Raw genomic sequence first — 17,853 nt, 5'->3', positions numbered from 1 at the left:
GTTGGCATTCCCTCTGGCTTGTTGATTAAAAAAATGAACCTGACTTAAGAGATAACAACATCTGTCACGAGGCTCATCTTATATTCAGGAAAAATTTAAGATATTTCATCATATGCAAAGGAGCATCCTTTCACCATCTCATGCCTTGATTTAATCTCTGGGAAATTTTATTATCAGTCTAGCTAGAAAGATTTGTGGTTGTGTTGTGCATGCTGCAAAGTTAGAATAGCAAATAATTGAAGGGAGCATCTTTAATACAGAATGCAACTTAAAATCTCACTACAGATTTGAGAAAACTTTGTTACTGACCTAATGAACTGATGGAATGTGAGAATTATGCAGGGCAAGACAAGCTGTCTCTTTTTGATGCCAGCAAATGAAATGCTAACCAGAGTGGTAATGGCATGGTGTAAAGGTTTATGTATAGGGCTTTAATAACAGTTCAAGACAGTGCTTTGTATAACTTCATATTTTAAAAGGAAAAAATATGGTTTAGAATTACTTACAGGTGCCATATTTGTATTTTCATTCTGTTGAATTACCTGGTCAGACATTTTAGGTAAAAAACAATATTTATCTACACAGTTTCCTCCTTAAAAGAGCAAAGATTATAAAAGGGAGGAAGGGTTTGACAAAAAGAGGTTAAGGTTCTGATCCACAGCCACTTGAGAACCATTCTTTTCCTCAAGTGGTATTAAATGTTCCATGACAAGAAATACTTGAATAAGTTACCTTATTGATGTGTTTCATGTGCTGGTTATGCTTCTTGTTGTCATTAATGTCAGTAAAATCCTAAATTTCTTCACTGCAATTCTTTTCAGAAAAGGAATGTTTGTCCACGTGTGTCCAGAACATGCAGCAGTCTGATGACCTTTCTCCTCTAGAAATAGTTGAGATGTTTGCTGGACTTTCTTGTTTTCTCAAAGACTCCAGTGATGTATCCCAAACGTTATTGGATGATTTTAGGATATGGCAAGGATACAACTTCCTCTGTGACCTCCTCCTCAGGTAGGCACAAGTGCTTGAAGAAATGCAGACAGATCACTGAACTATTTTCAAAAAAGTTTTCTTTAATAAAGAATGGGTGAATAGGTTTAAACAAATAAGTGATTATAGATCATTATGGAATGAAGATACTAGAACCAAAACATTGAATTTTGTGCTGCTCTCAATTAATGAAACTACATGGTTTAACTTTTTGTTCATTAGTACTGGTTTATTATTAAATGTTTCTTGCTGTGTAAAGAAAGCAGCTGCTTAAAAACAACTGGCACTAAATACTTAGAATCCAGAACATAAAATTTTGGCTGCAACTAGTGATTTTTGGGTTTGGTTGGAGTTCATCTTGTTTTGTCTAAGATGGTTTAGTGGTGGGCTTGGCAGTGCTGGATTAACAGCTTGACTCAATGATCTTAAGGTCTTTTCCAACCTAAATAATTCTATGATGATACAATTGTCTTGTTTTATCATGCTATCATAATAAAAAATCACGTATGTAAATGTGGTTCATGTTACGAGGGAATTGGTGTGCATATATATATGTGTATTCTTATTTTTTATTAAAGGTACTTATAAGCTGCTAATGCATTAAAACATATGGTAATGAAAATGCCTGCCCAACCACAATTTGGCTGTATGATTCATGATTTTATTTCTTTCCGTGAGAGAAACTTCTTTAATTTTATGCCTGAGAAGGAAAAGAGTGTCTGTTACATTATTTGTGTAATATCTGTGGGTAGTCTATGTTGCATTATTTGGATATGAAGTTCTGAAGAACGGTGCTTAGCTTTTGAAATATATATATATTTTACAAATCCAAGGCACATACTGGGAGTCTATAGGTGTACACCTTAGGAAGTATATTGGTGTCAAAGATGCTTAAAATATTATTAATGAGAAATGTTAATGTTATCTCCCTATTTTTGGTATTAGTATGCTGAGTTTTGGCACCCAAATATTTGAACTAAGTTTCCCACTACTTTTGAGGGTTTTTTTTTGGTTTGTTTTAAATGGATACCAAACACAGACGTGGCACTTGAAATTCTTAGACACACTTAAAATTACTAATAAGTTACCTTTGGTGCCACAGGAGCTAAAGCATCTGTTAAGAAGTGTTATTTTTCTTGTTCTATAAGTGGAGTTTTGGAGTGGTTTTCTAGAAGAAAACAGTTCCTTTCCAAAAACAGTGATCTTGAATATGCCCCTGTATTGTTCAGTGATGGACCACAGTAATGTATTCTCCCTGGACATGTTTCGGCTCAAACCTACCCACAGAGGCTTGCTCAGCTCTGTGGCACTTTTGTGAAGATGACTGTCACTTGAGGGTATGAAATCTGGATACTGGGCCTCAAGCTGCAAAAAGGAAAGTCTTGGAGCTGGAAAAACAGAAGGATGTGTGAAGAAGGTGGCTTAGTAAGAAATCTGAGATCTGTGAGGGCCAGAGGAGCAAGTATATAATTTCACCTGGATGATGCGGAAGGGCAGGGCATGTGGAGGATTAGTAGAATGGTAATGGGTGAGCTCAGTGCTTCTGTGGTGACTGTTTGCAGGAGGTTCCTTCCTCAGCCACGTCTGACTGAGAAGATGGAGGATGCAGAATGAGCTGCTTCTAAACGGCTCCTGTGATCACTTGTCAGCAAGCAGCAAAATAGAGCTTGCTCTGCTTGAGTGAATAGAAGGTTGTGATCCCCAGTTTACTCCTGAGATCTATAGAGTTAGTAAATAATTAAACATGGTTTCATTTGAGGTGAAGCCGAAGGAAAATGAGGATGGTTTTATGATTCAGCGTCAGTTTTTAGGGTTTGGTCTGGTGGTGTGTTCCTGTTGGTAAATAATTGTTAGAATGGGATGTTAACATTTTCATTCTCTTTGTGTTCAAAGGTAAGAGTTTGTAGTTCTAATGAGGATGCTTCATCCTATGCTTCTTAAGTAGCAGGATTCTACAAAGATACCATTTCATTAGCACAAAATACTCAGGCTCAAACTGGTAGATGTAATCTAGCAAGTTAATTACAGATCTGTTTAATTACAGACTATCTATGAACTTTCCTATACAGTATCTTCATGTCTGTGAGGGGATTTTTAATGTAGTTTTCATGTCGCTTGGTTTTTAGCAGACTGTTGAGTTCAAGGAAGGATTTATGAGGTAAATTCCAATGGCAAATAACTGTTTGCTCTTGTAAGTCCAATATTTGACTGACTTAATGGTATGACATATGAACATGGAAAATACTGCAGGAATAAGGCAGTAAAGCTGGTCTCTTAATTAATAGAGTAAAATGGATCTTACTGGAGTGATTTGAGTTGAAATAAACTAGTGCTGCAATAACCTGATACAATAACCTGATCTATTGTATTTTCTTTAGATTAGAACAGGCAAAAGAAGCTGAATCTAAGGATGCTTTGAAGGACTTAGTTAATTTGATAACTTCCTTAACAACGTACGGTGTCAATGAATTAAAACCAGCTGGTGTTACCACTGGAGTACCTTTCCTGCTACCTGGGTTTGCAGTCCCACAGCCTGCAGGCAAAGGTAAGTCTGCTTTGTTTGTCTCTCTGTTTGCCTTTTTGTTGTTTTAAAACCAGTTACAGAGCAGCTGTGTATGGTAGAAACCCTTTGCAACCAAGTCTAGGTTCTGTATCTAAGATTGTGTATCAAATACCAGTTATTTTATTCTCAAAGCTTTTATTTTGGGGTTGGTACCCAAAGAAGAAAGCTTAGGGCTTTTGTCTTTGAGGGCAGTCCAGTCTTTTCACTGCAAAGCTGACATGGAGATTTGAAGAGATTATCTTATTGGAGAGATGCACTGATTTGATTTATGGTGTTTTAAGCTGCTCTTACTAAACTGATATGAAAGGCTGATGTGCTAGCTTGATTTTTTTTTTTTTTTTTTTTTTTTTTTTTTTTTTTTATCCTCCCCCCACCCCGGTTTGCTTTCTGTTGGATTTTGTCAGTTTAGGCAAATATAACTTGGGAGATGAAATCTGTTATTTCATCACCAGTGTGATCACAGTGTGATAAAATCTGTGGTGCGCTTGAAACCGCTGTCAATTATGATTTGGAGATAAGTTTGAGGAAGTCTTGGAGGAGAAAGGGTTTTATAAAAATAGACTTATGTTTCATGTCCTGTACATAAACTTAAAATTCAGGTTAGTCTTGTATATAACTAAGGAGTGTGGAACTTAGTAGTGACTGTGGAGCTAGTTTGTTACTTGAACTTTTTATGAGTTATAGTGATACCACTGATAGAAGAAAAGTTTGTGATAGGATTGCATTTATAGATTTACAGACTGATGGCTTTATGTCCTACATTCCTTGGACAATGACTTCCTTTCTCTGGTATGGAAGGAGTTCACTGTTGATAGGAAGTGTTTTTCTTTTGCACTAAATAGAGAAAAAAGATGAACACTCGGAGTTTAATTTCTCCATGTTTTGATAATATTCATTTTTGTTCAGGGTAATCAGCTTTTCTGCTACAATGTTACGAGACAACCATGGCCTGTTGCAAACTGCAAAAGAGTTTTTTAACTTTGTGGTATTTGTCAGGACATTGCTGTTCCTTTTACCTGCTTTTCATCATATTGGCAAATTATCTTTTTATGAAGACTGTATTCACTCATTTTCTCAATTACTTCTATTTAAATACTTCTAGTTCTTGAACTCTGAAGAGCTGGTTAGAATTTGGTTTCTTCAGGGGTTCTTATAATAATTTATTCATCTGCTTGATTCCCTGGAACAACTGTTGATACTAAGCTAGAATATAAATAGTTGTATCTGACACTACTTTGTTCCCGTCACATTTAATGAGCTCTAAATCCCCTCTTTTTAACATTTTTCATAGTAAAGAAAGCATGTAAAGAAGTCCTTTTAGGACAACTGAGTGTGACTTACAATGTAACTAGTATTCTTCCAGATGTGAAATTGTTTCATGTTAATTTTTCAGGGAGTTTTCTCTTGCCTTCTGGAGAAATACTGGCATGGAAGGTGGTGAGGCTAGGCACAAAGATAATTGAATTTACTGTTAAACTGGACAACTTTGTTTATAAAAATGAATAAAGTAGTATTCCATAGAGAATATGTAATAAATAAAAATTTTTTGTTTATGAAAGGGTTTTCAGATCAGGTTAACAGTTTGCGTATAACTTGTTTGAAAATACGATTTTATTGTTAAAACAACCTAAATTCTTTGTTCAGAATGTCTTTAAAGTTCTCACTCTTGATTGTTTATTTTCTTAAAACTATTTTTTACCGTCAGTTGTTTTCTGTATTGTGGGATCTGTCCACTGTGGCTTGTACTATTCCTACAGAAGTTAAAAAAGTTGTCATTTTGGCATCTTTTGAGTAGAATCAGAATAATATCTGCCCATAGAAAATTTTGGGGAGCACTCATACATGATGCCTTCTTTGGCTGAATGAATGAGATTTTAATCAACTTGAAGGTACTTAGAAGAAGAAATGTGAATGGGCTTTCAAGATGTGAGATGTTTGTGTGCTAATATTAGAGCTACATTATGCTTTACAACTCTTTTGTTCTTTTACATCCTTAATTGTTAATGGCACTGGACCCTGCCAAAGCTTTTTTATTCCCAGCTGCCAGGGTTGCATTCTGCATTATGGAATACAGAACATGTCACTGTTGCTATAATGAGTTCTCCTATGGGCTGGGTACATGATGGGCAGGCTTTGTTTTGTCTCTGGGACTGTATCCTATGTACATTTTAACACTAAGTCATTGTACTTATCTATTTTAAAGAAATTATCTTTGATTTAGCTCCTTACATAAACTCTTACTATCAAAAATGAAGATGCCATATTAAAGAACAGTAGATTGTGGAATTTGTCATGTAAGTGGTTGTGCAGAGGCTTTTTTGAAGTCAGTTATAATGATTTTTTTATTAAATGTGACATTGTATGCTGTTATTTTATTCCCACTTATTAAAACTGTATGGATCATTATTAATAAGTGTACTCATTGTTTGTGATGATTAAGAATTTTCTCTTTCCTTTTTTCCTCCCATCCCACTTTGTTTCCTGATTTAGGTCATAGTGTGAGGAATATTCAAGCATTTTCTGTCCTCCAGAATGCATTTTTGAGAGCAAAAACCAACTATCTAGCACAAATCATCCTTGATGCCATCACGAATATTTATATGGCGGACAATGCCAACTACTTCATTTTGGAATCGCAGCACACATTGTCTCAGTTTGCAGAGAAAATTCCTAAACTTCCAGAAGTGCAGACCAAATACTTTGAGATGCTGGAATTGGTTGTCTTCAGCTTGAATTACATACCCTGTAAAGAACTGATCAGTGTGAGCATCCTTTTAAAATCCAGCACTTCTTTTCAGTGTAGCATCATTGCCATGAAGACACTCCTGAAGTTCACCCGTCATGACTACATCTTTAAGGATGTCTTCAGGGAAGTGGGACTTCTGGAGGTGATGGTAAATCTTCTTCATAAATATGCAGCCCTTTTGAAAGATCCCACTCAGGCACTGAATGATCAAGGTAGTGTGTCATTTTTCATTTTTCTAATACTTGTCTTTTTTTGGCTGGGAATAGTGGAGTCTAGCATTTAGGAGAAATGAGAGAGTCTGCATGTGTACCTTAAGGCTGAATTCTGTGGAGGACTGCTGTGCCATCTTAAAAGCTCATTGGAATTGCTTCTCTCTTAATGTCTTGTGAGAAGCTCGAGGCTAACTTTAATGAATGATGCTGTATGAATGCAAATTAGTAGGAGCTCATATTTTCCTTTTTAAATGGCTTTTTGATGTACTGGTTCAATATTTGTTACTTAACGTGAAAAAAGTAAAGAAGCAATACCTAGCATCAATATTCTTCCTAACAAAAGGTACTTTGCACACTACAGATTTTTTTTGTTTTTACATTCTTTATTCAAACTGCAATCAAGCTTGTGTACATCAGTGACACTTTTTAACCATAACTGCTAGATGTTTCACCTTGGTCTAATTGTATGAAGGTTTGTTACTGAGTGGTAGCTCTAGGTTAGAGTTAGAAAGCTTTGTTGCCACCAACTCCATTGAAAAACACATCAGTTCTCATGTTCCTGTAAATAAATGGATGAAGCTGTCATCTAATTAGGGTGCTCCTTGGGTGCACATGTCCTTGTGTTGGGGTTTACTTTCTACTAGAGTAATTTAAAATAACCAAAACCCCACGTTTTTTTCTGGAGTATTACTCTGTGTGTGCTATGCCACTTGCAGTGTTGGTCTGCTACACCTGAGTCATCAGCACTTTTGCTGTAATTATGTGAGTGTAGTTTTGTGGGCTTTGAGTGGAATTTCTCTTTTCAACTACTGAAAACTGAACAAGAACAGATGAAGTTAATCTTCAACTATTGTACAGTTTTGTGGTCTGAAGAAAGAATAGCTGCTCAAAAACTTCTGTTTCAATTATTGTCTTTATAAAATTAACTTTCCAAATGATTCATAGTTAAACTTTCTTAGGAATGCATGTCTAGACTAAATCTCCACTTGCTTTGGAATGTGCTTGGGCTGCATGCCCTCTGGGGAAGAAAAGAAAATAAAAGTGTTGGTGGAAAGTATCAAGAAGCCTCTTTGAAAAGAGTGATATTTTCTTTGACTTTAGCTTTTGAAAATTTTTTGTAGTGGATTCAAGAAACAGTTCATTTGAGGACCAAAAGCAGCTGGCTTTATTGGTTATGGAGACCCTGACAGTACTACTACAAGGATCAAACACAAATGCAGGTAAGTAGAGAGATGGTTGTCAATATATATAGGAAATTAACTCAGAAAATCGTGTCCTGATTTTCTATCTTCAGGCAAGTATTCAAACACACTCAAATACACTTTTTTCTCTTGCCAAGATTTCCCAGCAAAGAGAATAGATAGCATAAGGTAGCATATATAAAATAAAGGAGAACAAGATACAATGTTTAACTTGAGTTTCTTTGCCCTTGTTTACTTGAAGGCAACCGCCACACCCCATCACTCTTCAACAGTTCTATAATCATTTGTAGTAGTGCTTGTAACACTGTTTGGATATTTAAAAATTTAAGCACATGATTAGAAATGTAGTTCAGTGTTCACAGTGTCATGTCTACTTAATGTAATGCCTGTATCTTCAGTTAAAGATGTCTTTTCCTTTTTGAAGAGTTATTCCCAGTCAGTATGTATAAATAGGGCTCTGTTACAATTGTCCTTTTCTAAATCAAGCAGCTGTATATTATGCTTCATTAACCAAGACTCAGTGATTTTGAATCTGTGGTAGTGTCCACCTGACTGGGATGTGAGCTCAGGGGCAGTGTATCCAGAGGCCAGGAGAGGTTATAGGTCGTCACAGAGGCATAAGTAGGCATGATGCAACCTTGCAGTGGTTCATCCCACACTCAGTGCTTGGTTTCTGGTCTTAAGCCAGTGTCTCTGATAAGTTTTCCTGAGTATTGCATAACTGCTAACTAAATTTCAACAGGAAATTTGGGTGTCCAGACCCACACAGGCTCATTGGTTAGTTGAGAACCTACACTGAGAGTGACAGAAGTACAAAATGTTACTCCAGTCTCTATGAAAACAAGAGACCTGACCACCAAGGAGATGGGCTTTACCTGTGAAGGGATGCAGCAAACTCACCTGTCTCAGGGTCTGAGGCCTCTCCTTTTGCACTGATTCCATCTCTCATCTGAAGGACATGAGAGAAAGCAGGAGGCAGGAAATGGATAGTGGGATTAATATTTGTATATATATGGTAGAGGGAATCAACTTGTTAGTCCTGAACTTGGTAATTTAAACTGCTTTTTTAGTTCATGGTCACATGGAAAATGATCCCTTTTGATGCAGTGATGCAGCATTGATCCATTTCCCCAGTCAGTTTTCTTCTTCAGTAATTAACACAGAGCAATGCTCTAGGTGCTGACACTGTACTAAACACACATTATATATGCCATATATATTCCATGCTGAGTTTTGTAATGTTTTCAGAATCAATTTTCATACAATTTTTGGTTACTGCAGTAGCAAGTAAACTTGAAAACCATTATTTGACTTGAGCTTAATCTCTACAGAGATGGGTTTTGCCACATGAAATCCTCAGCAGAATCTTAGAAATCATGTGGATAGACTGAACCACTCCTCAACCAGTGCACCTGTCCAGAAATAGCCCAGCTATATTTTCAGTTCATATTGCATTCAGGTCATTGTTAAATGTAAGATAAACACTACCCTAAACCAAAATAGTATATGGTCTTTAAAAAGATGGAGAGTTTGGTATATTTTTTATTTCATCCCAGGACCTTTTGACCTCTAGCATGGAAAGAGTAGCTGCTTTTGGAGTAAGAGAATTATTGAGGAAATTCTTAGAACTGACCTCCATCCTTGTACTCAATGCCTGTAGTGAAAAATTTTGTCAGAAGACATTGAAGTTCTATTTTTATTTGTGTTAGGAGAGAAAAAATAGGAGTAAATCATTAAACATCCATAGGGCTAAAACTCTGCCCTTCAATCTGCAGAAATGAAAATAAACACCTTCAGTGTTGTTGTCATTATTTATCGCTGGTTATATTTTGCTTTCTCTGAATCCCTTCTCTCACCCCTCTTTCCGAGCAGGCATTTTCAGGGAGTTTGGTGGTGCCAGGTGTGTGCACAACATCGTGAAGTATCCGCAGTGCCGCCAGCACGCCCTGATGATCATCCAGCAGCTGGTGTTGTCACCCAGTGGAGAGGATGATATGGGCACCCTGCTGGGGCTGATGCACTCGGCTCCCCCTACAGAGCTGCAGCTGAAAACCGACATCCTGAGGGTAGGTGAAGGGTTGTGGTTCAGCACTCTTGCTCCTGAGGTGTGGTTTCAAGAGACAGTACACTGAGAAGTACGTTGGATTGGATGGATGGTGCTTAGCTACTGTATGTAGGTGGTCTTTGGAGTTGAAATAGGACATTTGATACACTGTTTTTATTTTCTTCCATCTATCCGTAGTAGGTTTCAGAATTGGCGATGAAGGCTTGTAAATCTATGTTTTTAGCATCATCATTTTAACCAATCTCAGTGGACAGAAAATAACGTCCTGCAGTTATGGTAATTTTTCCTGGTGGGGTCTTGCTTAGTTAAAAATAATAGAAATGCATGTGGGAAAAAAAGCAAGCAAGTAGCATACATTTATTTTCAGTGCTGGCTTGCATTTTCCTGTGGCATCTTATTTTACCATGGATGCTGGTATCTATGAAGTGTAGAATGCTGGTATCTCTGCATTGTATCTATGAATGATGAATTAATTAATAAAAATGCAAATTGTAATGATCATAGTAGAAGATAAAGAGAAAGAGCTTGCTTGCTTAAGCAAAATAGTGGAATAGTAAGAAAGTAAGTCTGAGAGTGGAGGAAGAAGCACAAAAACTCTGGTCTGTTTCCTGTTAGGTGTTTTGTCTGCTAGTCTAGACCCACAATTTCTTCTCAGAGTAGCTAATGTTAATTTTGTAAATTGACAAAACATTGTTTTATTTTAGGTAGAAAAGATGGGGCAAATAATAGAAAGGAAATGAGTCTCACTGGAGAGAACTCAGAGACATTTGGATTCATCTCTGTTCCAAGGAACTGTAGGATTTCTCTGGCAGATGAGCAGCTACATATTATTCCAAAAGACAGAAAGGAAAGCTAGTAATAAAGTTATTTGTTTGCTGTATCTTGTGTATCAAGGTCTTCAGTAATTTTTGAGCATGTGTCATTCACAGTACTTAAGGGGAGAAAAAGATATTGCAGTTCCACAGAGGATTTAGCATAGAAAATCAGGATTTGTGTCTTTCCCATGACCTGTTGTACTTGTCTTCCACTGGTGCTGTTCTCAGAAGTTTTGGTTATGGAACTGACAGCCCAGAACAGTGTGGTGATACGTCTCTTACTGTTTGTTCAGATTTGTCAGGAAAGGAGATACTGCCTTCAGAGGAACGACAGTCTTGCTATTTCACTACCCATCTTCTGAGTGCTTAAAAAAGCGGCCTGATTCTGCAGAAGTAAACTTTTGGTCATGGAAAATACCCACAGCATATTTTTCTGTATCAATAACATTTTTCTGTTGTTCATGATACTTTCTGTAGTGAGACTTTTTCTTCTATATTCTATATTCATGTGTGGGTCAAACGTCCTATGTTCTTTTTGTTTGTTTTTTGTTGGGAGGAGGGGCTTCTCCACTTCCTGATTTCACACATAAATGGGTATTGTTCTCTAGTACCTAGCTTCATGTAGTTTCTGCTGTTTATACTGTGTCTTTGCATTTATTTGTTCAGCAAATAAGGTTTTATCCACTTCTGTTTCTCTGGCTTATTTTTGAGCAGAAACTCTTAAAATGAAGTTTCACTCAATTCAGAGATTTGTAAAGGAAAGCTAAAAATAAGTGGGTTTATTTGACTAATTTTTTGCTACCTGACTTTGCTAACTAAATTGTTATATTTGAGTGCTGTTGTGGCTTCATATCTGCCAGGTGCTTCTGCATTGTACATTTCTAGGAGGCTTAGGATGTACCAAGGTTTGCCATTGTTGCAAGAAGTCATTTGCTTGCTCTTGTTTGAAATAATTGGTGAAGTGTGATAGCAGAGAAGATTCCTTTTCAATAGATATATTCCCCACCTTATCACTAAGAGAATTACCTAGGAATTTTGAGTTCTATTCTGGGCTTGGTCAAATCTTTTCTGTTGGAAGATTTCTTTATTTGCTTAATTCTCATTTCTAAATTAGGGGCAATGTTCTACTTTTCCCCCTACTCTTTATTTTGTGAACTTTTGAGTATGAGAATTTTTGTAGTACGAAATTGATCTTTGGAGACTTAAGGCATTACCAAATTCTGAACAAATGACATGAGGATTTTGCTAGCACAGCAATGTTTTGTAAACAAAAATGTTCCTGCCATTTCCCAAGTTGTTTGTAATGCTCCTGCTTGTTGTTGTTTCCCTGTTTTGATGGTTTGTTTTGTCCACAGGCCCTACTCTTGGTGCTGAGAGAGAGTCACCGCACGAGAACTGTTTTTAGGAAAGTCGGTGGATTTGTGTACGTCACATCTTTACTTGTTGCCATGGAAAGATCTTTGTGCTCACCACCTAAGAATGGCTGGGAAAAAGTAAACCAGAACCAAGTGTTTGAACTGCTTCACACTGTGTTCTGCACATTGACTGCAGCCATGCGCTACGAGCCAGCCAACTCTCACTTCTTCAAGACAGAGATCCAGTATGAAAAACTGGCAGATGCTGTTCGATTACTTGGCTGCTTCTCAGACTTGAGGAAAATAAGTCCCTTGAATGTCTTCCCTTCAAATACACAACTGTTTCAAAGACTTTTGGACGATGACCTAATCTCCCTGGATTCTGTGTCACCTACTCTAAGACACTGCAGCAAACTTTTTATTTACCTCTACAAGGTAGCAACAGATTCTTTTGACAGGTATGAATTCTGCTTTTTTTTTTGCCTCCTCCTTTCATCTTGTCTGCCCACCCCACGCCTGTGTTCCCCAAAATAATTTCCTTCAAGTATCTTCATTGCAGGCTTTTGTATTTCCATTTTAATCTATTTCTTCCTTCACTCTGTTGAGAGGAATATAACATGTCAACATCTGACCAAATAATGACTTAGCTTGCTGGTGTTCTCCAGGGTGTGCAGCATTCTCTCTGATGTTGAATATTTTTATCATGGCAGCAGTTAAGATAGAGATATCAGTTCATGGTTATATTTGATGTGTTGAAGCAACTTGTTAGTTGATAGGGTGACAGCTGCACTAGCATTAGAACTAATAGATTTTTATCCTTTTATTAAGCAAAATGAAAATTTGGTTGTTGAATGTCGTATCTTAACTTCATGTTTCCTTTGGTATGGAGCTTTAAAGTGATTAGATAATACCATGCTTAATTTAGAATCATGTTAGGTTGGAAGATACTCTTAAGATCAGGTCTAACTGTACATCTGGCACTGCCATGTCGTCCACTAAATCATGTCCTTGAGTGCCACATCTACACGTCTTTTAAAGACCTTCAGGGATGATGACTCGACTATCTCCCGGGGCAGCCTGTTCCAATGCTTGATAACCCTTTTGGTGAAAAAATTTTTCCAAATATCAACTCTAAACTTCCCCTGGTTCAACTTGAGACCATTTCCTCTTGTCTTTTCACTAGTTATTTGGGAGAAGAGATGGACACACTACTGCTATGACCATCTCTCAAGTAGTTTTAGAGATTGATAAGGTCTTCCCTGTTCCTCCTTTTTTCCTTGCTAGCACATAAGACTGACATCGTGTTTTAGAAGGGTTTGTTTGTTCTTTGAAGTTCTAGCTAGTCTATAAATTACTGGTTTTTGAATTTAACTGGGAGACACTGTCAGAGTTAAACAACTAGAATTTAAAATGTAATGAGGCTCAAAATGAACAGAAATGTGTTTTAAAGTTGGTTCAAAATGACAACAAAGCTTTGTGAAGTATGTGTTGAAGATTGGCTTGTCTTAAACTAGTTTTTGCCCACAGTTTAAGGTACAAAATGTTAAACACTGACCTAAGCTTTGTATTTGGGACCTTGAAGCTATTTTGCACCCCAGCCTTTGAATGCATGTGACCCTGTTCTAATAAGATGGGCCATCTTTCCTGCATAACAGTAAATCTTAATGCTTTTCTCTTCTTTCAAGAAAATTTTTAAAAAACAGCAAAACAACAATCACCCCCCCCCCCCCAAAAACAGGCTCTCCAAGAAAAAATTAAAGCCAACTTCAAAAACATATCGATTTGATTTCATTTTAAAGTATTACTAAAGCATTCAGGTAGCAGGAGGACAGTTTGTATTAAGAATGTATTACTTGTACTGTAGAAGTTGACATTGGCTAACAGTAGAGAATGAGGAAACAATGGGTAAGTAAATCCCATGGTGATGTTGCTTAAGATACCTCACTGAGTTCCCTTGTTTTTTGGCTGTTGTTTTCAGTGATTTTTCCCTCTTTAAATTTTCTGTTCATCATTCATTATTAAATTTCCACTGACTTTATTTCTTACTCCTGTTGGTTATACTTCATTTACTGAAGCTTTACTTTCTCCTCTGAATTTCTGCTGTTCAATGTTGAAAGAGGTTCTGCTTTGCTGGTATCAGTAAATCTCAGCTGAGTAATGAACAAGCATTTCAGAGTCACACCACACCAGTGCACACTTTGCATGTCTATGTGTTTACCTGAGGCTGTCCTTCAGTTTGTCCTTTGTCATCCTTGTTGTTTCTGAAAGATGGATCCGAGTAACGATTTTATTGGTGCTTTTGTAAAACTAACAAGCTTATGGCCTCTGGTTTCTTCTCTAACCTCTCTGTCCTACCCCTGTCTGTTTTGTCTGTAGTCGTGCAGAACAGATCCCTCCTTGCCTGACAAATGAGACTTCTCTCCCCTCTCCTTGGGGTACGCCAGCTTTGTCCAGGAAAAGGTACTGACCCTTCAAAGAGAAGTTGATCTCACTTCTGATTTTTCTCTCTTACTGTTGTGTTTCTTAGTTTGGGAGGGGAGGGATGTTTCTTTTAAGTTGCTATTCTGAGGTGTGCGTTTTCACTTGTGTGTTTACTGGATAAAAAAATGCAAAGGCATGTTTCATGGTGAATCCTAGGCAGTGATGAGATTTGAGACGTCTCCAGATTCCTTAAGCACTTAAAGTCAGGTTTGTGTTTCAAAACCAAATAAAGCCTCATATAAAAAATGGTCTAAGGGAGTTATACATGACACTCTCAGGAGCAGTGCAAACACTTTCCGACTATGCAAGTAGATCAATGAATACAGCAGGATTTCTTTTCTCTTGAGTAATTTTTCAAGAAAGCATACTTTTGGTGGAAGGTGAATGGCTTGTAAAGGTGCTCATTCGTTAGTAATTGCAGAGAGTAAAAAGTAAAGAATGAACCTGTCAGTACTTGACTACCAAATGATGTAGAGACATGCTAAATTAAAAGGTTTGGAAATAAAGCACAAATGGCTCAATTCAGAAATCCAAGCACCCAATTTCACTCCCAAGCTACAGTCTTGTCTTATGCATCTTAATGTGTCTGGTAGATTTTTTTTTTTTTTTTTTAAAATAAAGGTTACTGTCTGAACAGTATTACTTACAGACTTGTTGAATTGCCAAAAAAATTTTTACTGGAGTCCCCAGGGAAGGGAACAGCTCTTCACTATCTAAAGATGCAGGTTAGTCAGAGACCTGCTTTTGAAAGCTATAAAGGCATTTGAAAGACACAGGGTTACCTGAGATGCAGGTGCCATGTGTGGAAAATATGATCATTCTTGCTTGATATACTGCTTAAAATATGCCATCAAGCTTCATGGTTGGAATGTAAAATATTTTGAAAAGAAAAACAACCAAAGATGCTTTTGGGAACTGATTTGAAAGGAATGTTTATATTCAAGCAGGCTAGTAAAGAGAACACTTTTTCTGTGTTACTGAGTGATGTTACCCAAGTCATACCTGGGTATTCTACAGGGAGTGTCTTGGACAAGGCCACCTTCCCAGTAACCCAGAACTCTTAGACTGTCATTTCCTTTCTTTTCTAACGCTGAGGCATTTAGGAACAAACATTGGTAGTTTACAGAGAAAAACCTTAGCTGCTGAAGTCTCTTCCTTCTCATTTACTCCAAAGAAACATGTAAGAAAACAGTGTTTCCTGTGGAGGCTCTTTACAGCTTCAACCCTGGCATTCACCTCTAGTGTTACAGATTGCCCATCCCTTTGCTACACTTTGCTGTTCTCCCAGGTGTATCTGGCAGGGCTGCTCAGGTTCACTGAATTACTCAAACACACAGATACACAAAGGTTTGCAGCAGAGCACAAGCAGTGCCTGCCGAACAGGAGCTGATTCCCGGTTGTGATGAGCAAGAGTGCCAGATGGGTGGCTGACGCAGCCTGGAAATTAAAATATAAATATAGCTATGTATGAATACATATGTTAGGCTTCCCTTGGTTTTTTTGTAGTACTGAAAATGCAAGCAGTTGAGCAGTTGCTTAAAAACCTGAGGTAAAGATTGCATAGTTTAAAAAGTTGTTATCCCTGTGGGATACTTTCAGCAATTCAGGTAAGCTCCAGTACAGTAACATAGGTACTTGCTGAGGTTAAGTGCCTTTGAAATGGATTTTCACAAACAAAAAAGGCCTTTGGGTTATAACCAATTGTGTAAGAATCAAAGCTAAAGTGGACAGAAAGAATGATCGTGCTTGCCTGGGTGATTTTCATATCCTTTCTGAAAAGCATGTTTTAAGTAAAAAAATAGAACAAGGCTTTCCAAAAAGTCTGTTTGAACAGCTGTCTGCTTTCTCACAGCATCACGTTTGTCATTCCTAGTGAATTCAGTGCCATTAGCAGTGATCTTTCTGCTTTTTAAAATAAGCAGCTTGGGGTTTATAGCCCAATATTACTTTTTTCTGCTTCTAAATGTCAGATACGGTCAGATCCTGTAGAAGTTGACTCTTCCAGGAGAAGTGTTTGCTCTTCTCCTATTGTTTTCTGTCTCCTTTGCTTTGCATCCCTGGGATCTCCCTTGTTGTTGTGGCCTGGTTTTCAGCCTTTTGACTCGTAAGACACATGCCTGAGGGAGAGCTCTCTGTTGTTTGGCTAAAAGAGCAAGCAGACGCTGTGCACGCAAATAATTCTTATAAATAAAAATAGTACAGTTCTGGTTTCTCACACAGTCTAGAACAGTTTTAGATGCACTGATATGCTAATATTCTCTCACAGACATGTCTGTCACTTCTCAAAGCTGTATTTCCCTGAGGAGTGCTGCCCTCCAAGTGTTATCCCTTGTGGAAGCAGAATAGGTAGGACTCCTGCAGCACATGTGTTGGGATGGCAGGACACAGCTGTCCTCCCTGTTACCTGGAATGCATTGTTCTTCCACACCTGTATAATTTGAATCAAGAACTACAGCTTTTTTAGCTCTTTGATTGTTGTAAATTTTTTTTTTTTTTTGGTAGGATACAGGGCAAAGTAGAGAATAGACTGTAGCTTTGACTTTACAATACTTTTAGCCATTGCTTTTAAAAAGTTTGGATGATGACCACTCTTGGGAAATTATATGCAGAGGGGCTTATCTACAGTAAATCTAACTTATTTCTTTCCAGATCAAAATGTTGTTAAAATTCTCATCAAGAGTTGTAGCTAATTATGTACCTAAAGTCTTAATATTTCTTCAGTTATATTTTTTATTAAGTTAGAAAGATTAGACATACAGATGTATGCCATCTTGTGTGCACTGTCTTTTTCCATTATCCATTTCTTTTTTTCTTCCTTAAAGGAGTCATATAAAGAATGTAGAAGCATGGTTAATTAATTTATTGCAGGTTCTACCCTGACCCCTAGAACAATAATATTATTAATAGTATATGTATTATATTATATTAATTATTGTATTATATATTAATATTTAAGTAATATTTTGGCAGGATTTTGTAAGATCTGTTTTCTGTGTAGAGATATCTTTACAAACTGGGCTTTTTTCCCTGTTGTATTGATACAGCTACTCCTTATATGGAAAAACTAAAAATAGAGGATATTTTAACATGATGTGAAAACTTTTTAATAATATATGTTTTAAGGACATAATTTTTCCTTAGACTGCTAACAGGAAGCCTACTCTTGACTATATTGCCCTTTCAGTTGTATGGAATGTTGCAGTCCAGGTGGTTTGAAACCAGGATCTATTTGTGTTTGTGATTCACACTGAGCAATGTTTTTGTTATGCTCTCCCTGTACTACCATGTTAGAACCTCACAATTTACCTAATGAGGTGAATGTGATAGTGCAGATCAGTGTGCTTAAAAGTCAAATTTGTCCTTAAAAGTGGACAGAATGTCTTAGGGAATGGAATTTCACTGGACTGAAGAGAATTCTTAAATATAA

At 37.1% G+C, this 17,853-nt stretch overlaps 1 protein-coding gene across 10 annotated transcripts in view; it reads left to right on the top strand.

Annotated features, from left to right (window-relative positions):
* Positions 1-17,853, top strand: part of WDFY3 (WD repeat and FYVE domain containing 3) — a 152,190-nt gene that overhangs the window by 70,402 nt on the left and 63,935 nt on the right. For 8 of the 10 annotated variants that reach the window (XM_085058239.1, XM_085058240.1, XM_085058243.1 and 5 more), the window contains 7 exons: positions 822-1,008; positions 3,366-3,532; positions 6,041-6,508; positions 7,630-7,728; positions 9,583-9,776; positions 11,946-12,403; positions 14,322-14,405. In XM_085058239.1, coding sequence (XP_084914365.1) covers positions 822-1,008; positions 3,366-3,532; positions 6,041-6,508; positions 7,630-7,728; positions 9,583-9,776; positions 11,946-12,403; positions 14,322-14,405 — 1,657 coding nt within the window. The remainder of the gene's footprint in view (positions 1-821; positions 1,009-3,365; positions 3,533-6,040; positions 6,509-7,629; positions 7,729-9,582; positions 9,777-11,945; positions 12,404-14,321; positions 14,406-17,853) is intronic. The other 2 variants (XM_085058245.1, XM_085058247.1) reach the window with 1 other exon arrangement.

This window comes from Lichenostomus cassidix, chromosome 4, assembly GCF_008360975.1.
Source record: "Lichenostomus cassidix isolate B80296 chromosome 4, HeHo_3.0, whole genome shotgun sequence".
Lineage (NCBI taxonomy): Eukaryota > Metazoa > Chordata > Aves > Passeriformes > Meliphagidae > Lichenostomus > Lichenostomus cassidix.
The sequence above is the reverse complement of the archived record's forward strand: the minus strand, read 5'-3'. Positions and strand labels throughout refer to the sequence as shown.